A 26,803-nucleotide genomic window follows, 5' to 3' on the forward strand; every position below is an offset into this window, starting at 1 on the left:
TGAAGAAGCATGGCCACAAATCATGCTACCAAGCAAACAATTAATGAACATAGTCTGAATGAAGAATTTTCTGGCAAGAGCCCACTAAGCAGGTGGAACTATTTCAAATACCAATACAATTTTCCTGCCAACTCTCTTGAGATGAAATGGTAAGCTGTTCATCAAATACTAGATCCTCCCATAGTCTTTTCTTCCACGAGATGCTGGAGGAATGCTTGTAACAGGCTGATTCGCTCTAAACCCTATGGAAGAATAAATATTATAAGCATTTCGAAATTTCGAAACAAGGATTTGATTAGAAAGTATATGTAAAAGGTTAAGGTTATATTCTCTTGAAAGCATATTTACCCCATGACATGCCACTGCTGAAAGATCCACTTCCGGGAGAACGAGGGCCTCCAGAATTATAGCTGGGAAGGGGTGGTTGGATCTTCACAGGGTTCCACTCGTAACCTCGAACGTTTGTGCTTCTCCCTTGATTGAACCGCTGAACAGGTTGCTGTCCCAATCGGCTTGGGGAATTGTGTGAACTATGAGGCATGAGATGGGAATGCTTTGATGAGGAACGAGCATATCCAGTGTGCAAATCTTGAGCTGAGGGCGGGCTACCCACCTCTACATGCGGAAATGCTTGGACAGGTCCAGTTTTTCTGAAATTGTAATGAAATGGAAAAGGTATAAAGGAATGAAAAATATGAAATCTCAAAGGTCGTTCTGTGTCGGAATCAAAATAGGAAAAGAAAATCATGCCACCTGGGAGAATTTACAACATATATTGAGTGGGGGAGTGATTTGATTATTCAATGGATCTACAAATCACAAAAGAAAGAATCTCCATTTTATCCTAAATATACAAACAAATAATCAAGGCGCATAATGTTTGATTCAAGAGGGGAACTAAATATACACGAGTATAACCAACTGGAATAGCTTGCAACAGGGAATGTAATACACAAGTATTAGTCACAAGATGATGCAAAACTTGAGAAAGAAGTCTCTAATTATTGAAAGAATCGACTGATTTAAGCTTAGGTACAAGTATTTAAGGCATAACAACCATGACTAACCCTTTACAGTTATACTTCACCAACTAATAGTAAACTAATAACGAACTAAAAACCTCTAATAGAAGGTGGAACCCTCAAAACAACGGCTGAAGCAGTACTAACTTAAAACGGCTGGATTTTACAAAATAGGGGAATGTCTAATAAAACCCCCACACTACATAATGTTTGATTCGAACAAAGTACCAAGTCAAAAATTAAGAATGTGTCAACAAGTAAACAAGCTCGTTATATCTACCTTTGTGAGGTTAAATTCAAACTAGCGCTCGGCATACTAAATCTTCCAATCCCAGTAGATGGATTTGATGAACCCACATGCATGTTGCTAAAATCAGTTGAAATGCTGCTGATATTTGATTCACCATCATCTTGGAGGAGTAGTTCATCACTGAAGGAACAGAAATCATACCACATTGAAATTTGACGGAAAAAACAAAAGATCTGCATCTTACAAGTACATTTTAGTGAGAAGAGGTATGGGAACTATACGAGGATACCATCAGTCTATAACTCAATTGAATAAACTTTATACAAATATAAAGAGATCATCAATCCACAACATAATAAATAATCCAAAAGAAATATGTATTAAGGTTGTAATAGAATAAACAATGAATAGCTTAAAAGCACAATCATTGATGGATTACAGATACATTTGCGATACATTTCATTATTTTCATTTTTTAGAATATATATCTATGTACTGATATATTTAGCCCTTCAAAATAGATTAAACATGTAAATTTAACATTTAAAAAACATGTGCTTCAATAAGAACTTGTAAAGTCAATCAAATTGAATGGTTTCTTTTTAAGGGTTGTAATTGCATCATTCACTTCGTGGAATTTTATTTGCGTAGGGCTGAACCATTGCAGTGTACGAGTGGACTCTCATAAATCAGCTTTTTTCTTATTATTTTCTAGTATGTGGGGGTGGAGATTTGAACTTCAACCTCAAAGAAAGAAAGAAGTAGATGGCATAGACCCAGACCCATCTTTATGTTGGTTTTTCCTAGATACTTATTTGTAAATGGTTTGCAAGTCTAGGTTAAAAATTAGTCAGCTTCGTGGTAACTTTCATCTTTCTGACTTGCAGAACCCTTTGCAGCAGTTGGTTTGCTGGTTGTCTAGTAGTTATCTTTGGCTGCTTGGAAGTATTTCTCTTCTGTTGGTTCTTAAGGTTGTTGGGAGTTCTCTTTGGCAGTTGCGGTTCTTTATTGGAGGCTGCTGTTGTGGCCGGTTTTTTTCTAGTTTATATTTGGCTATTGTTTTTTCTTCTCTCCCTTTGGGAGGTTGTGTCCGAGAACTTTTTGTATTTTTTGTTTCTTGTTTTTTTTTTTAAAAAATGTTTGCAAACCCAACGTCTAAAGGAGTTTTTTCAACTTCTCACCATTTTTCTCTTTTCGGAGGGATGTATAACATATCCAAACTGTCCAAAATTCAAAAAAGTTTAAAAGCCAGGACATTTTTTCTGCACATGGGACACGTGTCCAGCATATGACTTACACACTTCGTTTGTATAGAATGTCCACATTTCCTGGCTGATAGCTGATATAATAAATTCAATAAAACAAATACACATGAAATAATTAAAATGAAATCCATAATAAAAACAAGAATCAAGTTTTATGGTTAGCTGGTAACAGTGGATTTTTAAAACAACACACTCCAGAACCAACTAGCTTTTTAATTACCTTTGTCTGGACAATATGGCATTTAAAATAAAGAGCAAAAAACTTGATTTGATCATGGAGTCACAGATTCTTTTAATGGTATTATAACACGTGAGGATAAATGCCCGGTTAAAATTGGTGATTCAGATACAGTATTTGGTAAGTAGTTTACATCATACACACTAGTTCAGAAGAATGGCACCACACTATAAAAGTAATAAGCCTATTTTCCTTTTCCTTCTACATTTTGAAAATATTTTCTGCTAAACCAAACAAGTTGATGAAAAGAATCAATATTCAATTAGCTAGGACTCGAAATCTATCTATCAAGCTCCCTGCTTGGTGTTTTTTTTTTTTTTTTTTTTTTTTAAAAAATATGAAACCGAAAACACTTCATTAAAAAAAAAAAACAAAAGAAAAGCATTACAACCTGAAGGGAAAAAGGGAACCATAATTGCAAAAGTTGACTAACCTATAATTGGGATCCCAGTCTCCAGGATCAGGCAATTCAGACTTATTACGAGCCACATCTGTTGGTTGTGAAAATTGCATATTTGAACCAGGCAGATGAGATCCTGGCATACTCTGAATGGTAGGGTATCCCGCAGAGCTTCCACTACCTACTTGCTGCTGCTTCCAGCCTGTAGCACTGCTACTTGGTGGCAGATGAGATGGTGAGCAACCGTGTAAAGAGTTCCCATCTGCTTGACTGTAGCTTGTGCCTTCAGTAGATTGCCCTTGCCAGTGAGAAGATGAAGAACCATCATGAGTACCAGAGTAATCCCAAAATTTCCTTCTATTAAATTGACCAACTGTAGCCATTTTTCCCAGGGGCGACCCCTGACAACTACCCCTTGCAGGAGAAGTTGGCCCATAATGTCCAGGAGAGCCCACTGGAACTTGACCGTAACTGCTCGGTGGGGTAAACTGTGACGGACTCGTGCCTAGGGGCAGTGGCGCAAAGTTCCCAGTTGATGGGCTCACACCAATCCCATTACCATGGGATAATTGGAAAATCCTCTGCCGAGTATCTGGGCTACTTGCAAGCACTGATATTCTTCCCTGTGGATGCATATTCATTCCAGAGGGACCAACAGGTGAATAATATGCAAGCATACCATTGTCCCCGTAACTTCCATAGCTGTTTCCAAACCCAATACTTTCATTGTAGCTACCATGACTTCCAACGCTGCCATAACTGTTGGCATGGGCATATGGTACCATTTGAAAATGAGGGCTGCTCTGAAGAACTCTGTTCCTACCTACAATCTGAATGAAAGTATATATTTACTTCAGATCAGAAAAACTTCTAGTAAATCTTGCAAAAATGATGACCAATAATTTGAACGACCTCCAATTAGAGGGAAAAAAAAAGGGACTCACATTGGGAGAGAGACCAGCTGCAAACCAATGCCCTCCACCCGGATGATGGTCATCCACCTTTATGTTTTGTGAAACAGGCTATGGAAAGGGAAAAAAATTGTATGATTGTTATATCCAAAATCGCTAATAAATTGGGAATGCAAAATAGAAAGTAAACCCACAAGATAAAATAAGCTAATGAAGGGGGAAATCCTAGAATGTTGTATATGTACAACAGTGAACAAAAAATCTTAGTAGATGAATTACACGAGACAACCTACTTGGCATGCATATTGAGGTGACAGAAGAAAAAAAGTGTGCCAGTAATTCTATGGATCACAAGATGAGGTGCTTATGGAAACATTTTTATTGACTGAATGGAAACACCAAGATACTGCATTCCACCAAACAGTTGTCATAAGTCATGCAGATACTCTCACAGTGAAAGTAACTGTTCCAATTAGTTGTCATTAATCAGGTTACGATTCTCCTTTGTGCTCTAACAATGAAAAAAGTTTTACGCAGCCAATGAACTTCATAATTAAGATCACATATTTACAAGTCAATAACATCAAAATGGTTTGAGACTTTGCAGTTTTAAAATGAATTTAAAAGTTCCATAACCGTACTAATGTTTGACATCAACTTACCAAACGCCTGGTCTCTGGTGGAGGCGTGTATGGGCATGTGAAAGGCTCTCCTGTCACAAAAGGGTGTTTGGAGGCCTGCATGCACACATGGATTCAATATCCAAGTTTCTATTGCTTCTTAGTTATAAAATATGCTATTCAGGTAAATAAAAAAATTAAGTAAACTCTTATGAGGGAAACATCAATACCTGGAAAGGTGACCACCTTTTCGCAGGATCAAACTCCACAAGGCCCTTTAGGAAATCAATTAAGGCCAATCGTATTTGACTCTCTGTTAATAAATTACATTGTCCCGGTTAGAAGTTCCTAAGACAGAGGTTTGGACCCAAGGCACAAAAAGGCTTACCTTTCCTAATATCTTCCTCAGCCAAGTTTTTTCTATAAGGGTAGTTATTCACAATTGCCTCAAGGTCCATTCGATTGAAATACTCTTTTCCAATTGAAGGCTTTTTCATCTCTCTCTGAAAATAAACAAGCAACACTTGCACAGTTGGATACAAGTATTGGAGTGGAAATCAACTTAAACAAGTAGGGAATCAGCATCCAAGAACAATTAACCAATTTAGATAAGGAATCAGAGCATCTACATTACTAGGCATCATCGAGAAAAGATTGGTCAGACAGAAAAATAAGAAATGTCTAGCAAGAGCATCTCTGGTACTCGATATATTTTCTTGGCAATAGTTGAATTTATTGGAATGACAGAGAAATAAATGTACACTTACAGCTTCATATTCATCTGCTTTTAATGCTTGAAACAAGCTTCGGCCACTTGCATAAATTTCACCGTTTTCATTATGGAAACCTCCAATAAACTTAAAGAATTTGCTAGTATGTTTTGCCTCCTTCAGAACATAATCCGGAGGCTGTCCCCTGTTAATTATAAAACATGCATGACAGGAAAGTCAGAATCGTTGCATATATAAAAAAAATGTTTTTACAAATAAATATAAAACTAATTTACGGTTTAATCAAATAAAAAACCTCGTAAGGTGAAAAACCGATATTATAATTGAATAAATTAATTCAAAAAAAATCAGAACAAATAATGCGACCTTTTTCTGAAATTTGAGGGACGAATAAAAGAAGCCGAACTGGCATAAATTATAAAGAAAAATGAGGAATCAAGTCAAACCCCTTGATAATGTTAACTGAATGCCACTGAACCAATTAGCAACAGTTTAATCGATTCGGTCTACCGGCTTGCTAAAAAATCCCAGGCATGAGCCGTGTGGGTCTCAAAGGCAGCCTGGGCATTGTTCACTTCACATTATTGGGCCCTAAGAGGCCTAGGCCCTAGAGTGAGTTAACTTACTAGGGAATGCACGTGTACGTAAATATCTCAAAACAAATTGTATGCATTTCACATGGATTGAGCAAGCAAATTGGAGTCTCTCAATGGGACATTCTAGCCAATGGGACTGCCTATACTATTTGAGAATATATTCAATTTTTAATGTAAATATATATCCGGTCAGCTCGGTTATATCCAGTCGAGTCATTTCTAAACCAGAACTGACCAATTATAATGTGGAAGCCTTAATTGTCAACCCCATCGGACTGCAACCGAACCGATGGCAGTTTCAATTGGTTTAAACAAAATTTTCAGTTTCCCTTGAACCCCTAATTCTCACGTGTAGATTTCTTTAAATGCAAGATTAACCAAATATCCTGAGCAGTGAATGCTCCTGTTAGAATTCTAAATTGATGATTTTGGTGGCTGATAGACTTGCCTCACTTGACAAGGATATAAACTTTGGCTTCTGAATGATAAAAAGATTCTTTCCCTCCTACGTCCATATTTCAATTTTCAAAACATTTACCAACAGAAAACGGTAATTTTTATGAAGTTTGTAAGTGAATTTGAAAAGGCAAATACCCCCAAGAAAATCAAGGTTTTCCATGGTCACTGATTTTTAGCATTAGTATTGTTTTTCTGTTATATATTTCTCCATTTCTCCCAGATTAAGATGGATTTTTTCAAGCCCTTTCAGGTTTTGTTCAGTTTATTCTATGGATAAATTTTTTTCTTCTGTAAAAGAATATTTGGACAAGACTTACCCAAGAATGTCAATCATCCGCCTCAATAAATCAAATTCTGAAGCCCCTGGAAATAATGGCAGTCCAAGAAACAACTCAGCAACTATGCAACCAAAGGACCACATATCAATAGCTGTAGTGTATCTGAACAAATGGTTAAGGGTAACATCTGAAATCGTAAGAAACTAGGAAGAAATAGATATACACATTATATTACTTTAAAGGTTAAATTACAAATTACTTTAAAGGTTATCTTTGATTTCATTTAAGATTCACAAAACTACTAAATACAAAATCGAAAGATTAAGGTTCCATTGGACATAAAATTTTAGTTTATATATATATTTTGGCACCGTTGCTAGGGATAAAAAAAATTTAAATTTATATCTCACAGATCAATCATTTTTTAAATTTTCTGCATTTGTTAGAGATCTATTCAACACAAAATTGAAAGTTGATAAACCCAATAGACTACGCTTTTGAAAGTTCAAGGACTAAAGAGACACAAGCTTCTGAGTTCTGGGACTAAACTAGTAACTTAATCTAATTGGCATAAAAAACACTCAGGGAGGGTTACAATTATTTGGGTGTTAAGAAACCCACAAAAATCAATAAAGTGCCTACATAACATTGCTCCATGATAAGAAGAAAAGAGACAAACATGGGAAATGGAAACAACATGACATGGATATGGCTACACATTAAGTAGGGCACATGCACATTGGGGAATTGGGACACTTTTTTTTAAGCGCATACAGAAATTTATTGCTTCAAAGACTTCAAAATGGATAAAAAATGTAACTTGTACATAAAGAAACAAAATGTAGTTCACTAAGAATAATAAAGTCTAAATAAAAAAGTGTTTGGTTGTTCAACTCTCCGTGATTGGTCAATAATTCCAAAGTAGCTCCGATTTATCCTCAAGAATCAAAGTAGAAGTTGATTTATTGTTTCCAGTTGAAGAAGCGGCCACCTTATCCAATATAAATATCAAACAAGAAGATACTACACAAAGTTGTTCACAGCTGTGGAGTTCATAAATCATTAACATAGTAATAACTTTATTTAAAACTTTAAAAAAAAAATTATTAGAAAAGTCATTAAGAAGAAAGAACCGAGGAGGCTGTGGGATTGAAGATAAGTGTATCGGAGGATAATGGTATTGGGGAAATTCCCAGTAAGAAGACAAGTTCCTCTCAAAATACGAACCTACTAAACACCCAAGGCCACTACTTGATTTTCTTCCTGCTTCTCTTTCTGCTCACATTCACTTCCTCCCTCCCTGCACGATTTCAACCTAAGCTCCACTGCACAATTTCAACCGAACAGTCGATTGAAGATCAAGGCAGGGTTCTTGTGACAAAGGTCTTAAAAAAGGAAAATTAGCACAATTGAAGGTAACCAGCCAACAAGTACTAGGTAGTATAGTAGAAAGAGTCAAAGACCTATTAGAGCTGTGAAAGTCTCCATTTTATTAAATTAAGAAAGACAGGCTTTGTAGTGACAAGGATGCCTCTTTTTATTCAGCCAACATGTTCTTCATCTTCTTTGTGGTTCTTCCTTGGCTCCAAACATCAGCATTCTATGAGTTAATGTGGTTAGGGCCATCCTTTCATAACTTTGGTTGGCACATAACGAAAAGAACTTTATGAACAAACAACTTTTCGAATTGCTCCATTTTAAATCCATTTGTCTAAAGGCTTCATCCTAGTGTTCTCTTTCAAAGACTTGGGTGTCCCTCTACTTAAGAGCAAACCTCTAAATGGCTTCGTCCCTCATTGCTTCCTCAACCTAATATAAATACAGTTTTAATGAAAACATTTTGAGGGTGGATGAGGAAACAAAAAGGTCATCCAGAGAGTTGACAAATAAAGCAACCAGCTCTTTTTCTACAACAAATTTCAAATGGAGAAGAGCTATTTCTTTCCAGATTTTGATTGTGCCGCTTCCTTACCTCCCATCCTGATCAACAGAGTAGAACTAGCTCTAGTAGCCACCTTTCTATTAAAAAAATAATAATAAAAAACAAATAAGAGACAACTTTTCATTGATGCATGAACTGTTCAAGGAAACAACCTTCTAGAGGGAGAATAAAAGAACAGAAAACAATCAAAACAGTCACCCAACAGGAAAGAAAGGTCGAAACAGAAACCACCGGGAAAGACTGCCTTAAGGATCCCTACAAAACAAAAAGAATAACTAACAAAAAATAGCCTAACCTGAGAACTAAAAACAAAGAACCAAAGAAAATTGTCCACAAAACTAAAAGATCCAACAATGAGCTACTCCCAAACAGTCGAAGCCAAACCAGACAAAAAGAAACAATCCAGCCACTCCAAAAAGCTTCAAGCAATCCAAAGGGAAGAAGGGAAAGAAAGGCAGGTGCAATAGCGGCAGAACTGATGATACAACCATCAACCATAAAACCAAAGACGAACCAGGGTAACAAAGCAACTTGATTAAATGGAGAAACAAAACGTCTTGAAGAACGACCAAACCCTTAGAAGAATGCTATCAATAACTCTGCAGGATGACAATCAAACCAGAAAAAAAACATTCCCAAAATGCCAACTTAATAACAAATCCACCTGAAAATCTGAAAGTAGCAGAAAACAGTCCATCAATTCATAGAAAAATCCTTGATAATCCTCTTCTTAGGACTCAGTATCAACAAACAGCAGCTCCCAAAAATAATCCACAAAATTCTGAAGAGAATTGTTTCCCACAGAGGCTAAAGCTTAACCCAGGTGTAATCTACAAGCTTCAACAATGGAGGAAAGATGGGATGAGATTTCAAGAGGAGGTAAGGGAGAAAAACATATATCCTTTCTCATTTCATCCCTCTGAAACAAACTTTCAAGGGCATCCCCATAATGCTCATCAGAAGGTAAAAGCTCATTCTCAGGGGCTTCAATAAAAGTATCTAACTCTTCACTACTCACACTAGCAAGTGGGACATCATCTGAAACACTAGCCAACCATACGTGGAAATTAATTTCAGGCCAATTTGCACTCACCTCGGCTATTTCCATGGGACAAATGCTTTAGCTCTACTACATTGGCCCTTTTTCTATAAGAAAGGGGGAGAAATATATATGGGTGAACCCAATAGCAGATGTTTTCTGAAACTATTTTTGTTCAGAAATGAATTTACAACCTACACCAAATACTTTCTAGGTTTTGAAACATTTCCAAATAAAATTTAATTCTCCTTCGTTGTAATGCTTTCAAACTCGTAATAGTTTTTCAGTCACATTTGGACCCTTGGAATAGGTACACATCAAAATTACCCCATTCACAGAAACTAAACCAAATATGTTTCTTCATTTTGATTTTGTTTTTGCTCACGTCTACTTACTTTTTGTCATGATATTTTGAGCATTAGTCTTTTTGTTATGAAAATCTTGTCTCCTTCAAAAAAAGTTGTAGATAAGATATAGTTTTTTCATATATTAAATGTTTTCAATTTTTTAGTTTGGACACTCGTGAAATTGTATGTGACACAAGAACTCCATTCAAAAGGATACTGATACCCAAGCAGGACTTCTGGAGATCTGTAGTAGCGGCTCTGCACAAGGGGAAGAAGTATAAGAAAAAGAGATAATCTTCAGAATGCTAGGATGAAATGGAGATTAGGAATTACCTGAATGTAAGAATAAACAGTGCGGTCTTCCATGCAAGCTGATCCGAAGTCTATTATCTTAATTTCTGCCGGCTTCGCACTGCTGTTTCCACCAGTGAAAAATAAACAAACACCCGCAGCCTTGTGCAAACATTCAAAGAAAAAAATTTAAGGGGAAAACAAAACTTTATCTCCACAACTTACCTCGTGCATAAAAGAATATTTTCTGGCTTTAAATCACAATGAATAATGCCAGCATCTTTTAACAGAGCGAGCCCACATAAGATCTTCTCCAATATAAACCAGACAAAAGGTAAGATAGATGCAATGGAGTGCATATGATGGTTCATTTGAAAATTCTAACCCTAAAAGAATTGGTGTACCTGTTTGGACAGCATTTGAACAATGCTCAATGACAATCCCCTAAAATGATTGATCTTGATAAGCTCATACCTAAAGCATAGACAGAATTTGTAATCCAAATATATATTTTAAATCACAATTTCCAGATAGTAAGAACAATCGTTAGTGACTTACAAATTTGTATCAAGCAGCTCAAAGCAAATGCACAGATGACGTTGATATACAAAGTAATCATAAATACGGACAATATGATGTTTGTCCTCAGGATCATACTTCTGATTTAACTGCAAGGAAACCCAATACAGCAAAATTATTCATAAATTTCAAAAATAAAATGGAAGAACAAAGAAAAAAGCATGTGATACAGTGAAAATAAAGACATGGAATCTGCGATAGACAGAATTGAACACAAATTTGAATGGAAAGAAGAAATCAGTGTAGTTAAGTTACTTAAAAAAATTTGGAGGGCCTTTTATCGGGTATTTGGGAAGAAAGGAACCAAGGAATCTTGGATGGAAAATCTATCTCACTCACATCCTCGTGGTGATTTCTATAGCTACAAGAAATTCTTCGAGTGAAAATATGAGAAATGGAGTTTAATCCCATTTATAGCATATGGCAGACCAATCAGTTCCCATAACTACAATTTAACTTTAATGCTTCAAGATTGAAAGATTTTGCTTCATTAGTTCTCTGAGTGGGGGCTTTCTCATCCCCCACCCCTAAGCCTTTTTTTTAATGAATAACCACATGTTTTCTCATCATCCCCTTGTTTTCTTTATATACTTTCCACCGTTTTCAAATAAAAATAAGAAAATCATCTTCGTTTCAGACCGTAAATTACAAAATTAGAAAAATACAATGTTAAGATCTATTAAAAATAGAATCCCACCCAGTGTCCATAAATGCAAACCACAAGGATCCTCGCTACCCCATCAGAATTAGCTATGTTGCGCACCCTCTGTCTTGTCTGGAACCAGAAGAATCTAGAGGAAGCCATGTCAAGAAATAAGGTAGAGGTAGTCATATCTACAACATTCCAGAACCCCATAGTCTGGTCTACCTGACCAAATCCCTTTTCTTTTCTTTTTTCTTTCTTTCTATTTTTTTTTTTTTTTTTTTTTTTAACTTTTTGACAATATGGGAGAGGGAGGACCAAACCTCTGACATCAAGATTGATAATACATTTTTTATATCAGTTGGGCTACGCTAATTTTTTACCAAATCCTAATATTGTTTCATCTTTCATATTGCTTTTATTTTCTTCAGCTAAGGATCTACAAGGTATGGTTCCGTTTATGTCCCTCCTACAGGATTCCATTTATGTCACTCTTCATTGTATCTCAATGGTATTCTTTTTTTTTTCTCAGTTTCTCTTATCCCCAGAAGGTTAATGTATTTCTTAGCACTAGTCTCTTTTCATTTTTCTCAATGAAAAATTTATCAATGGACTAATATTTGAGAAACTATATTTGTCGGTCTTTGTTGTGGTCTGAAGGATTAAGATTCCAAAGAAAATCAAGTTCTTTACTTGGTAAGTTTTGCATGGCCGAGTGAATACCTTAAATAGGCTTGCTAAAAAGATGACCTCGTTAATGGGTCCTTCCTACTATATTCTTTGTCAAAAGGCGAAGGAAGATCTAGATCATTTCTTTTGGGATTGTAAGTATGCAAGGGCTATGTAGAGTTGCTTCCTGCAGGACTTTGAGGTTGGATTGCTGGCCAGAGAGATATTGGTGCGATGATCAGGGAGTTCTTCCTCCATCCGCCTTCCAAAGAGAGGCTATTTTTTGTGGTTTGTTGGGGTTTGTGCTTTGTTATGGGATATTTGAGGGGAAAGGAACAATAGAGCGTTTAGAGGTAAGGATAGGGACCCCTGTGAGGTTTCATATGTCGCTTTGGGTTTCGGTTTCGAAGCTTTTTTGTAATTATTCTCTAGGTAACATCTTCCTTAGTTGGAATCTCTTTCTTTAGAAGGGTTGTTTTGGTGTGCTTGTTTTTTTGTATTCCCTCGTATCTTTCATTTTTTCTCAATGAAAGTTGTTGATTCTATCTCAAAAAAAAAAAAAATTGAGGAACTAAACATTTATTTTTCTCAAGGATTGTAGTGGCAACTTATTGGAGTTGTTAGCTATTTTACCTATTCCAAAAAATGGGACCCCTAAATTTTAGGGCCATTAACCAGATCCTACAAAAACATGGTGGCCTTATTTTACTAGATAATTCCCTCTTTTTCTCGCCCCCTCCCCACCCCCTTCCCCAGTCTCTCACTCATTCACTCACTTTGATTGGACCTTCTTCCTCTTCTTATTTGAGATTTTTCCTTCATACTATTTTCCTCTTCTTCAATTAATTGATTTACATTAGTGAAGAACTTTGTAGTGCTGCACTACAAAGCTCTTCACCGACGCAAATCAAATAAATAAGATCTTCAACATCCAGGATGAAGAGATTGATTTCTGGTAGTTGGACATAAACCCAGTTCCAATATTCAAATTCCATGGTAAAATCAAGCATGCAATCCACAAGGTAGACTGATTTTGATTTCCTTGTGGTGTTGTTTTCCCCTAACACATCGAATCAGAATCCTGTTCTGTTTCATATATTCCTCAAGATGAGCTCATGTTTCATGGAAAAACCTTTCTCCAGAGAGTGTTCAGAGCACTGGAACAATAACAAGCTCAAAAGTTACATAGTACTCATTACAAGCAACAAACTCAAGCTATTCTGTAAAGAAGTTTGGTTTCAACGTCTTATTATTGATGGAAAAAACAACCTCTCAACGAAATCAAGCTCTTTAGGAATAATTATCCATCCAAGCCTCAAAATCTTACATCAGTGTCCCAAGTACCTTGCACATTAGGATTTTTGGTTACATGTCTTGTCCTCAGTTTTACGACCTTTCGTCCTAGTGCATTCCTTAGTCTCATGGCACATAAATGTATTTCTTCCGGATCCATGTTCTTCACATATACCACCCGATTATTATTGCTTTTGTAGAAGCCCGTCAAGTGTGGGTGCTGGCCACGAATGAGCTCAGTAACTACTGCTTGCTGAGGATTTTTCTCCTTAAAAGCTGGCAATTGTGAGTCCATAAATGCCCTGATAACCCTGCTGCTTCTCCCCAATCACAATAGCTGACAACCAACTTCTTAAGCTGCCAAACACCTCACAAAGCCATCTATATTCTTGGGATCTCAAAAATGAGCGGCGGCGGCATGATCTCAATGACGGAGAGAGTAAGGGGCTGGAGGAGTGGCGCAAGAGACGGCGTCGGGCGAGGGATGGTTATAGGAGGAAGGCTGGAGGTGGTGGCTGAACGTGAAAGAGGGTTTTTTCTTTGTGGTGTTCAATAGCAATTTTTGGAGTCATCACCAATTCTTTATAGATAGGTACAATAGTTTTCTTCTCCCTTGTACAGGCCCACTTACCAGGATGATCAATATGGTCAAATGCTTAGAAACATTCGATTATTACTATAATCATAATTAGTGGATGCAACAACCTTACTCATTCAGGATGGAGACTCATTTGACTACTAGATCCACTGAAAACATTATTTCAATTCCTGTACTCTTCCACGGAGAACTCAACCTTGTCAGATAGAACAACAATGTTGATTACGGCAGATAATATAAACAGAAAGAATTCTATCCCCGATCACAGTTTGTTTGTGTATATGCGTGAGAGATGGAAGGAAAACATCTCTGGAGAAGTTCTACGATAACAACCAAAGACCCAAAGAATAAAGTTGGAAAGAAAAAAATCACGATTTTGTCTTGGTTGATCAATTCTATAACAATCAAGATTGGTGAAAAGTTCTTACATCAAATAGGAAAGGATATATTGGATGTACCCAAAAAAATATATTGAGATCTCGAAAATAGTTCTAACTAATTTGAAACAAAAGGAACTCCTTGTGACCTCCGGCAAGGTGTGTTATCGGCAACCCCCCACCAATTTTTGGGCAGGAAATTTCTTTTCTTTTCTTAGGAGAGAGAGATAGAGAGAGAGGGGAAGGAGGGGAAAAAAATCCTTAGACCCCAAAGTGCTCTTCTCTAAAGGCACATGAAACACCATCTCCAGTTTCGAAGAGGATTTCATTAAAATAATTAAAGTTCCATGGGATACAACTCTTCCACAAACTTTTGGGAGGATACTTGATCAGGGAAAGCCCCCTTCCCCTATCCTCTCCTATCACCTATGCTTTGGCTAATTGCAAATCTATCTCGACAAAAGAGACAGATTTCTTCCAGCAGTTCATAAAACTATGGCCTGTTTAGAAACCTGTCAGACGATGACCTTCAAGAAAATTTTCTTTTAACTGTCTTTTGGCTCCTACCTCTTGCAATGAAAAAGACCATTGGCATTGGAAAGAGGGCAATCAGCCGTTCACTCTAGCAAATCCTACTTTGATAGCCTAATTGGTAGAAGTAGCATGGATAATTTCTCTCTCTAACTCTCGAAAAGTCATTCCTTTGGGAACTTTCTCAGTGTATAAACACTCAAGACAATGTGCAGAGAAGAATCCTCACATCCCCAAGTTGGCAAATACTGTTATAGAAACATTCAGTTTCAAGCCATTTCTTACTGCTCATGCACATTTGTCTCCCAAATGTGGTCCCATTTATTGCTCTCTATTGAATGCAGATTTATTTTTTAAAAAAGGATATGAAACTTTTCAATAAGGGAATGACCTTCTAATGCTCAAAATACAAAGAAAGTAACAAACAAACAAAATAGGATGTCTCGGAACTAATGTAAAATTAAAACAAGGACAAAAATGCTAACAGTAACAAAGTATCAGAAAGAGAAAATGAAAGTTTCCCAGCTTCAAAAAAATATCTTGAATTGAAGAACCACCAAACAGCTCGATAAAGAATGAAGAAGCTTCCAGACGAGCTGAATCAAATCCATCATATTTAGAAAGATAAGAATTCTGAAAAACTCTTTAATTTCTTTCCAACCATAATTTAGACAGAAGAGCATTAACAGAGTTAATCCAAAGAAGATTTATCATTGTTTAAAGCTTACATGGGAAAGATTTTTTTTATCTGAATTATGGTTGGAAAGAAATCTTATTGTTCTTCCAAAATTTAGGTTTTAGATCACGAAAGAAAATAGCCTCACTGGTCCTCTGACTCATCTAAATAGCAACAAAAAGAAACGGAAATAACCATTATCAAAATAGAGATAAATGGAAACAAAGTTACCAATGACAAAATAGATACTTCCACCAGCGCTTGCTGATAATATGCAGGTTGGTTTTTTATGATCTTCACAGCTACAAAGCTGTTAGTTTCCGCAACCCAACATTTAGCAACCTGCCCAAAAGTCCCATGACCAAGTAGATCTTTGACAACATATCTGAAATAACCAATTAAACTAATCAAAAAACATAATCTATTCAATTGTATGTAGTATATGGATGAAAAACAATATATATATCTATATGGGTAAAAGGCATATGCCTAAGGGAAATTGAGTTCTTGACCCTAGTCACAAGGGTGAAATGCAAGCTTGGGTGAGACGAGAGAAAATACTCTCTCAAGCTGCTACGAAAATATAATAGTGTAGTATAAAGTTCAATAAAAGAAAATGAAATGGAAATTGAAATTCTAGCTTTCTGTGTTCTATGCAAAAGCAAAAACAAGCTGAAGCCAAAACTTTATGAAATGTCAATTTCATGAGAAGTTTGGTCAGTGGCATCAATCAACCATAAAGTCCCTCCTTACAAAAGAGCGAAAAATCTTTTCCCATGCTTTTCTATGATTTTGCAAACTCTACCATTTCTCTCTATTGAAACTGCACACCTTTTACATTCAATCTTAACAGATAAAGACTTCAACATCATTTCCACTTCTCTTGAGCTTTGGAGCTTGATCGAAAGCATGGGGGAAGGCAGGGTGGGATGACCAGAAGAGAAGGGAGGCTGGGGGCACCATTTTTGAAGAGAGAGAACTCTATCACAATTGTTCTAGGAAACAGCACAATTTCCTTCATGTCTTGCAGTCCCTATTGCACGCCAAAGAGACTCTGAAAACCTCCCAAAAAGGGACCTAATCAACTAAACAAACTAGTAGCTTTGAAGAATATGGTCAAGGTCTTCTAACGCACCTCTGCAAAAGGACCCTCCCCCCACAACCTACATGGACATCCTTCAAAACCATAAGGACTTCTTGTCTTCCAATATTTATAATTGTTGGTATTGTTGTTTATATACCCTTTTTAGGTAATTTTAATAGAGAAGAAGAAACAAAATATAACTCCTTGATTATACAACCTATATACCCTAAATAACTTCTTGATGATAGTATCTTTGAACTCAATTTAAAGTTAAACATGATGATAGTTCTAAGAGTTCTAGTCGACGTATATGTTGTATCATGCTTTGAAGACCCCAAAAAAATCATGTTCAGATTTGTGCAACTAAAAGGACAGTAGAGGTATCAAATGTTGACTTCAACTAATGAAAGTTCAACACAGTCCCTGCAGATGCATAGTAGAAACATGTACTGAACAGGGTTCAATGAATGAGTGCAAAATAAGAATTGAAAATTTCATTCAGAAAACACACAAACCTCCGTTGTGTATCAAAATTGAGTAAAACAGAGTTCACTGCCAAGATAAGATCTGAGTTCACATTATCATAGCCATCATTGAGGACTCCAATTGATGGGCTCGTCAAAAATCTCTTCAGATTTAACTCTTCTGAATATTTAAACTCAGGATTGCATTTTCTGTATGTTTCAACTATGTCCTTGGTTAATCTAGCAACCAGCTGAACAATCAAAAGTTTTATGTCAGAACAATGGATTGTTATTACTCATTGAATCAGTATCAATCTTAAAATGACAAAATATAAATTATGCAGTCCTAGGATGGACGTCGTAGCAACGTAAACCACATCAAATCAAGGTCCAATATTGATGTAGTTCAAGTTTGCGATAAATTTTATTAAGAAAGTCATTTACCAAATGATCCATGGGGGCAATTTTTTTATATATGAGTAATCTAACTTTCACCGACAAAAAATGAATGAAGGGAAGGAAATTAAACTTAAAAAAATAAAAAATAAAAAAACCTCACAAAGAAGGAGCCGAACTACAAAATGTCCCTCCAATGCAATAACAATGAACGAGAGGTTAATTTTAGAAAATGTATCATCACCGAAGCGGCAAAGCCCAGAGAGAAGCATATAGAACCTAAGGACCACACATCACTAGAAAATCCCTCTTAACCCTAAATTCTATAATTCCTCTCACCCCCAAAGATCCCATACAATAGCACAAAGCCCTAGTCAGTCACAATTCCAGGTGGGTAAAAGACTAGAAGACCCAGACAGAACTTCTATACTTCTTTTCATTCCTTGGAAGTCCCTTTTTTCTTGGAAGAATTTTGTGAGGTTGTTTTTGGCTTTGACAGAAGTGAATCACCAGACTGGATAGCCTTACAATCATGTTCTATGACGACAACAAGGAGAATGTGAAGGAAGACTAACGGAAACCTTTATGTGAGTTCCACATTCAATTATAGACACTGCCATGATTATGAATGCGACTTATGTTTGTCTGATTTCCAAGATAAAAAGCTTTCAAAATTAAAGACTTCAGCCCTTAGGCCTATAAGTTTAGTAACTAGTTCGTATAAGATCATTGTGAAGATTTTAGCTGAGGTTATTTGGTGTAAACCAAAGACTGATTTTTGTTGGAAATGAAAACTCTCCCTCCAAGGGGGAGGTGATATCTATTTATAGGAAAAAGTTTATTACAAGCAGTTATCAGAACAACTAACAATCTGTCCAATTAATTATTAACCAGCTGTCTAACTAAACTTTAAAACAGAATGTAAACAACTAACAATTATCAGCTTTATAAAACTAGTTGTACATCATATTCCACTCCCCTAGGACTGGACTCGTCCTCGAGGACTTCTATTCTGCCAAGCAGAAGTCATCCAGAGCAAAGTATGGCTTCAGGTCTGCAATATTGAAGAGAGGGTTTATGTGTAAGTCATTTGGTAGTTCTATTCTGTAAGCATTTGATCCATATTTCTCTAGTACTTTGAATGGCCCCATTTGTCTGTCTTTCAACTTGTTGTAGGTTCCCGTAGGAAACCTTTTCTTTCAAGGATGGGTCATTACTAGATCTCCTATTTGGAATTCAACTACTCTTCGTGACTTGTCTCTTGCTTCTTTATATGATGAAGTACTTTTTTGCAAGTGATCAAGTACTTCTTTATGTAATTTCTCTATTCTTTCGGCCATATTTTCAGCTTCAATGCTGACATCCATACAAGTAAGTAGATTTGCAAGATCACATGCTAATCGAGGGGTTGAAGTATATACTATCTCGAATGGGCATTTTCCCGTTGATCTATTCTTCATATTGTTGAAAGTGAATTCAGCTTGTGCAAGGGACATATCCCACTGTTTTGGTCTTGAACCACTCAAGCATCAGATTGAATTTCCCAAAGTTCTATTAGCGACCTCTGTTTGGCCGTCAGTTTGAGGATGAGATGTGGTACTAAATTTTAGAGTAGTGTCGAACTTCTTCAATAAGATACGCCAAAAATGTCTAAGGAATTTCACATCTTTGTCGGAAACAATTGATTTGGGAACTCCATGAAGTCGGACTACCTCTTGGAAGAAGATGTTGGCTATATATACTGCATCATTCGTCTTCTTACAAGCAAGGAAGTGAGCCATTTTACTAAAACGGTCTACTATGACCATGACGGCATCAAATCCTTTTTGTGTTTTAGGTAATCCGAGCACAAAGTCAATGGATAAGTCTTCCCAAATAGTTGTAGGTATAGGCAAAGGATAGGCCAACATTTGAGCTAGTGCCTTTGGCTCTTTGGCAAATAGGACATCTTCTCACAAAATTATTCGTATCCTTTTGCATTTGTGGCCAATAGTATCGAGTTGATACTATTTCAAATGTTTTATTTTGGCCAAAGTGTCCAGCCAAGCCTCCAGCATGAGCTTCCTTTAGAAAGGCTTCTCGAAGAGAAGTATGAGGGATACAGAGTTGCTCTCCTTTAAATAGGAATCCATCCACAATGTGAAAGTCTTCGGTGGATAAAAAGTTAGTCATTTGTACCAAATTTCTGAAAAAACCTCATCTTCTTCATATAATTCTGTGAGGTGGGAAAAGGCCGTCACTTTTGTGGCTAAAACAGTAAGTAATAGGCCTTTTTGACTTAGGGCATCAGCAACTTTGTTCTCTTTGCCCGCTTGATGTTTGATGACGAAGTCAAACCTTTGTATGAATGATATCCACCGTGCATGCATTCTACTTATGTTCTTTTGAGTTTGCAAATATTTATGTGAGAAGTGATCGGTTAAAAGGAGAAATTCTTTGGAGAGTAAATAATGCTCCCACTCTTTAAGTGCTAACAAGAGCATATAATTCCTGCTCATATGTGCTCCAATTCTGCCTTGATTAACTGAGTTTCTCATTAAAATACTCAATAGGATGTCCTTGTTGTGATAGAATTCCCCCAATTCCCAATCCACATGTGTCAACAGCCACTTCGAAAGGAATTGAGAAGTTTGGAAATTTAAGAACAGGGCTGGAACTCAGCTTCTGTTTAATATCTTCAAAGCTGGTTTGCTGTTTTTCTCCACAAACAAAGCTGCCTTTTTTCAAACAATCACTTATAGGGGCTGCGTGAGGGCTGAAATTCTGGATGAATTTCCTATAAAAGGATGCCAAGCCGAGGAAAGCTTATACTTCTCTGACAGAGGAGGGAACAGGCCACTGAACAATAGCTTCAATCTTCCTTGGATCCATTTTTATTTGGCTTTGGCCGATTAGAAAACCAAGGAAAGAGATTTCTTTTACAAGGAAAAGGCACTTTTTATGATTGATGAATAATTCCCCTTCTATAAAGCTTGGAACAAGCTTCGAAGGTGTTGTAAGTGATCATCTATACTTTTGTTGTACACTAAAATGTCATCAAAATAGACCATAATAAATTTGTTTAAGAAGGTTGTAGTACCTGGTTCATGAGTCTCATAGACGTACTCGGCGCATTTGATAGTCCATACAGCATGACAATCCATTCAAACAACCCTTCATTGGTTTTGAAGGTCGTTTTCCACTCATCTCTCGACCTAATTCGAATCTAATGGTAACTACTCCTCAAGTCTACCTTGGAAAAGATCAATACTCCTCTAAGTTGATCAAGCAAATCACTAATTCGCAGTATGGAAAAGTGGTATTTCACAGTGATCCGGTTGATGACTCTACTATTGACACACATCCTCCAACTACCATCCTTCTTAGGAGTTAAAAGAGCTAATACTGCACATGGGCTTAAGCTTGGCCGGATGTGACCCTTTTTAAGTAATTCTTCTATTTGTTGACAATATATCATATTCTTTAAGGCTCATTTGGTAATGAGGTAAATGTGGAAGAGTAGCTCCCAAAAGTAGATCAACTTGGAGCTGAATGTTTCGCATGAAAGGCAGTCCCTCGGGTTCTTTCATTAGCTGAGGGAATTCAGCAAATAGTTTTTGCACTTCCCTTGGAACTTCTTCGGTTTGTGCTTTTATGGACCTTTAAACGACAACAAGTCCTAGGATATCAATCTCCCTTTCTTTCAAGAATGTTTTGCCACTTAAAGTGGTAAACAAATGCTTGTTGTCCCCTTTCTTTTCTTTCACTCCATCTTCGAGTTTCTTGTTCAAAGGGAGTAATACCACCTTTTTATCCATCCACTGGAATTCGTATGTGTTTTCTCTCCTTTTGTGCAAGACTCGGGTGTCATATTGCCACAACCTCCTTAGGAGTATATGACAAACATCCATCTCCATTACATCGCAAACTATTTGATCTTTACATCCACTCCTAATTGAAAGTGGAGCGGTGCAAATTTCAGCTACTTGGGCTTCACCTCCTTTCTTTACCCACCCAATCTTGTAAGGACTAGGATGAGCCTCCACCTTGAGGTTTAGAGTAGCCACTAGCTTTTTCGAAACAAATTTCGGTACTCCCACTATCAATAATCACGTTGCACACCTTCCCGTTGATAGTGCATCTAGTTTTGAAAAGACAATGTCTTTGTTCATTGCTGTCTCCCTTTGGGGTGATTAAGACCCTTTGTAGAACACAGAAAACCCTATATCCTTCGTCCATTTCAATAAATTCTGCTTCACCTTCACTGTTTTCACTACCCTCAAACACATTTTCTTCATCTTCTAAGTAGGCAACAGTCTTGCACTGGGGACATGAATTGGAAAGGTGGCCAGCTTGGCCACAATGAAAGCACTTGCCCAAGGAAGGTCGGTTATAAGGATTCTGCTTCTTCCCCCTATTTACAGCTTTGTCTTTTGTTCCTCAGCCCCTTCTTGGGCCTCTTTATCCTTCCCTTTAGCTAAGGAAGGTGGGTGTGACTGGTTTACTGCATTATTCACAGCAGTGGGCTTCTTACTCATAGATGCTTTCCAAGGTCCCCTTCTTGATAAGTTCTTGGACCGAATTTCATTCATTTCCTCCATAGTTTCAACAAAAGAAATGGCTTCGGATAAAAGATGAAAAGGTTGTAATTTTACATTATCTTTGATGTCCATGCGAAGGCCACCAACAAACCTTGCAATGAGGTGTTGCTCGTTCTCCATAAAATTAGTCCTAGCCTAGCTCCCAGCTGATGGAACTCCTCAATGTATTCAGCAACTGACCGAGGGCCTTGTCTGCAATTTTAGTATTGGCTGTAAAGAGCTTGTTCATAGTTATGGGGGAGAAAGCGTTCTTTCATCAACCGCTTCATCTTCTCCCACGACCAAATGGGTCTCTTGCCCAATTATTACTGATTAACCTCCATTTGATCCCACCAAGCTGATGCGTCGGCCTTCAATTTCAGTGCCACAAGTTGGACCTTCTTGTTTCTGGGTGTATTCGTGTATGCAAAGAAGTGTTCTGTGTTCTTCAACCAATCCAAGAAAGTCTCTATGTCCCGCCTAGTTGGTAAATCAATTTTCTTCTTTTAGTCGTGAGGTCACCTCTAACATCATTATCTATCTCCTCTTCCCCTTCTTGGAAGAAGAAACTCCTCTTTTTGGTCATCTTCACTTGAAGAGTCTGAATCTTGATATTCTTGGTACCTTTCTTGAACAAAATATTGCCTTCTTGGGTTTTCTAGCTGCTGTCTTTGGACTCTTAAAGGTCTTTCTTGAAGATTTTCCATGAATCTTGGTCCTCTCATGCCATGCCTTCCCCTTCTTGCACCATGCCAATTGAAGGCTTGACCACCTTCATCATCTCGAGGTGGTGCTTCGACGAAATCTACCCTCCTCGAAAGTGCCACTATCAATTCTTGAATAGTGGTCAATGTTTCTTGAATTCCCTCCAATGAATCTTCGACGGACAGCAAACGTGACGTCGTGATTCTTGGAGAGAGGACGACCGTATCCTCCGCCTCTTGTACTTGCTATGGGTTATCTCCTTCTCTCGGGTGGAGGACTCTTCTTCCCACAATTTGCCCGGAATCTTGGAGCCGCTCTGATACCAATTTGGTATAAACCAAAGACTGATTTTTATTGGAAATGAAAACTCTCTCTCCAAGGGGGGAGGTGATATCTATTTATAGGAAAAGTTTATTACAAGCAGCTACCAAAACAACTAACAATTTGCCAACTAATTATTAACAAGCTGTCGAACTAAACTTTAAAATGGAAATTGTAAACAACTAACAATTATCAGCTTTATAAAACTAGTTGTACAACATTATTGGTGGATGTCTTTCATTCCAAAGGAAACTAAGTTGATTCTAAGGTCTTATGTTCAAAGACCCTCTCATAAGCATGTGAGAGTAAAAAGAAAACATATTGGAGAAGCTTAGGGGATGATTGGGGCAAGGGGTAGAATGGTGAACTTTAAGGAGTTGTGAAGTCTAGAGAGTTGTGAACTCCTAGAGCCCACAAAGTAAGGAGTTAATAAGGTATAAAATTGATGTTTTAAGTGGTGGGATCCACAAACTCCTTGAGTTCACAACTCTTACTATCCAACTCCTTGGACCAAACACCCTTTTAAGAGCTACTGGAAGTGCTTTGAAAAGTAGTTTTCTGTTTTTGAAATAAAGTTTTAGTGAAAACACGTTTGGAAGACTGTTTTTTAAAATAAAGTTCAAGTAAAATTGGTCTGATGTTACAACAATCACTCTCACTCAAAATTGGTCTGATGTTACAATGATCACTCTCACTCTGCTTTAGTCAATTCCACCTTGTGCTTTAGTTTAGAGAATTCAGTCTCATTGTAATCCAAATATCCTTCTTTTTGTTCATCCTCTTGGTCTCTTCGTTCTTGAAAACAACCTTCTCGAATCTTTTAAATGGTTGGACAAAAGGCTTCTTCACCTTTTTCAAAGAAGTCATGACACTCAAGATCCCTTCTTGGTCTCTCTATTCTCGACAATAACCCTCTTATGATCTTTTAACTGGTTGAACAAAATACTTCTCCTTTCTTAAGAAGTCATGAAACTCATGATCCCTTCTTCTCATTTCCTAACATCCTTTAAAATTTCATCTAGAAATTTTCTTTGAAAGTCCCGTAGCATTCATTGTCAAAACACAACTGTCCTCACTTTTAGGACCAAGTGAACCTCTGAAATTCTCGTCATTCCATTTTCTAATAATGTAATGATCTCTACACTCCAAACATGCTATTTCACGCTTTTTTTTCAACCAACTCGTACTCTCATCTTCATTTTGAACCACATCTTGCTGTTACTTCCTCCATGGCTTATGACTTCGAGGTCAACAGATAATGAAGCTTAACTAAAAGCCAATCCAGCAATTGCACTAAGGGGCCCTCTAAAAATTAAAATCTAAGCCCACAAAAAAGGGACCCTTTCCAAGAAGGAGCTCCAACTAGGAGATAAGCTACCTAAAGAAAATTACAAAAAGTTATCAAAATCGCAGCACAAAAAAAAGCATGAAACCTCACCAAGAACCAAATCTCACTAGGGTCCCTTTCCACACCCCTAAAACTCTATTGTTTCTCTCACCCCATAAATTCCATAACAACGCACACACCCCAACAAGCCATAAAAACAGTCCTTCTCCCAAAAAGGCGAATGGAGGAATTCTCTAATCATATCCCTGATATCCTTCTGCGAGCACATGAGAAGCCAAACTCTTAAAAGAAATGTAACCAAACAAACCTTGCGAACTCACAACTCCAAAGAAGGTGATCTAGGTCTTCCTCCACTAACAAACCAAAAGACTAAACTAATCAATAGATAAATTTTCTGCACAAGAGCTACTATACTCCATCATATGCCCTCCCCTCCACTATCACATAAGAGAAGAGACAAAAAGAATCGATAGACAAAGCAAGAGAATAAAAGAGAGCTCTATTTAAAATGATAGATTTTTTTCCACTTCAAAACAAAAGTCAAAGGAGATTACAAGAATGTGCGCCCGTATGATCCATACAATTCACTAGAACAGCTTAGTGGTCCACCTTTCAACTAAAATGAATGAATCCACAAGCTGTAACTCAGAATATTGACATTACTGGAGCTTCATTAAATATTTTCTACAGTACTATTAAAAAAAGGTCCAAACTAAAATCTATCTAGAACTCTAGAAAGTAAAGAGATAAATAAGAACTTTCTGTTCATCAAATTTATCTTCAAAGAATCTTTAATTCTTTGACACTTGATTTTCTTTTACACAATTTCTGTCTTTTGAAATGTGATAATCATCAGCAACTAAGACCCTTGGTATTTCTACAATTGTCAAAAGAGGTACATCATAAATATGGGGCTACTAGAAAATACGATCTTACTTGAACAGAAACTGTTCTATAGGTTGTACATCTGTCCTTGAGTTCTAAATATGCGGTAGTGCTCGGAAAAACAATTTACACATGACTAAAGTTTCTCCGAATGGCATATTCTTCTACAGACTACAACTACAAATGAGTGAATCAGTGAATCAACTAGGCTACAGAAAGAGATCAACCTACTACCCGCAGCCAGTAGTTCTATAGGTTTCTAAGGGAACGTATAATACTTCCTTTGCTGAGTGAGATGGACAAGTATTCCAAATCTAAAAGTTTCATTGAGAACAATAACGATAGATGTTTCTAACAGTGAGTAAAACATGCATAGAAAATTAAGGAACATGCTAAATGCAGCTAATTTAATAACAATCAGCATCATTGTGGCCAAAATGGAAAAGAACAGAAAGAAAGAAAAAGATAAGAACTTACGGGTATTCTGGCGGCAAAACGCGAATCTTGGGGTTTTGCAGCAGCATTCTCCCTGTGCAAATAAGGACTAAAACCGAGTTGTCTAGGATGCCACAGCGATCCTACAGCCGCCGATGTCGAAGCAGCCAGTGAGTCGCATTCGGCGCTCGAGTGTGCAGGTAGACGACGGTCAGCTTCATCACTGGTTCTAACTTCTTCTTTAGCCATAACCAAGGCCTGAAATCAAGCTCCAACCAAAGAATTGATATCGCCCAAATCCTCCATTGGAGCTAATCTTCACACATAAAAAGCAAAACCAAATACTAAACAAGAAAACAGAAATTCACTGTGGGCTTCAGTACTGGGTGGGTCGATTCTTGAATCCCCCCAATTGCATCTATCTATGGTTTCAGAGCCACTCCCAATTCAAGAAATCCGCCAACTGAATCCACTCCCATTCTGATTTTCTCTCTAATTCAATCTCAACAAGACGACAAAACCCTCCCAAGAATCCATGGGCAAACAAAAATCGATCAATCTGACATGGGCGTATCAGATTGACGATTATCTGAACATTGAATGAATCCTCCAAAACTTCGATCAAACAACAAGTCTTAAAATTTTACCCCCAAAACAAAATCTCAATAAAATCCTACCAAATGATATAACTTAACAATATAACAAAATCACAAAACCACGGAAGAAAATCCCACAACACCGATCGAGAGAGAAAAACGGGAAAAAAGGGAAAAAAAAAAAAAAAAAAAGTGTTTATGATATGCAAATAGCAAACTAGAGAGAGAAAGAGGGGAAAATGAATTTATGTCTAT

The 26,803-nt window shown here is 37.1% G+C and overlaps 1 protein-coding gene and 1 pseudogene across 3 annotated transcripts; both read right to left on the bottom strand.

Annotated features, from left to right (window-relative positions):
• LOC120092804 (dual specificity protein kinase YAK1 homolog) lies at positions 1-26,803 on the bottom strand. 3 transcript variants are annotated; one of them, XM_039051009.1, is made up of 18 exons: positions 25,995-26,803; positions 17,355-17,554; positions 15,987-16,140; positions 10,948-11,057; positions 10,794-10,863; positions 10,615-10,697; positions 10,432-10,510; positions 10,316-10,356; positions 6,810-6,932; positions 5,474-5,621; positions 5,095-5,209; positions 4,937-5,019; positions 4,749-4,823; positions 4,120-4,197; positions 3,209-4,005; positions 1,303-1,452; positions 349-650; positions 1-242 (listed from the first exon to the last, which is right to left on the bottom strand). In XM_039051009.1, the coding sequence occupies exons 1-18, from the start codon at positions 26,199-26,201 to the stop codon at positions 169-171; spliced, it is 2,889 nt and encodes a 962-aa protein (XP_038906937.1). In that variant the 5' UTR covers positions 26,202-26,803; the 3' UTR covers positions 1-168. The 3 variants fall into 3 exon arrangements, with proteins under 3 accessions (XP_038906937.1, XP_038906936.1, XP_038906938.1); XM_039051008.1 differs by having other exon boundaries at positions 10,432-10,513; XM_039051010.1 differs by lacking the exon at positions 17,355-17,554 and having other exon boundaries at positions 10,432-10,513; positions 25,995-26,186.
• LOC120092805 lies at positions 13,050-13,954 on the bottom strand (annotated as a pseudogene).

Source organism: Benincasa hispida, chromosome 12, assembly GCF_009727055.1.
Source record: "Benincasa hispida cultivar B227 chromosome 12, ASM972705v1, whole genome shotgun sequence".
Lineage (NCBI taxonomy): Eukaryota > Viridiplantae > Streptophyta > Magnoliopsida > Cucurbitales > Cucurbitaceae > Benincasa > Benincasa hispida.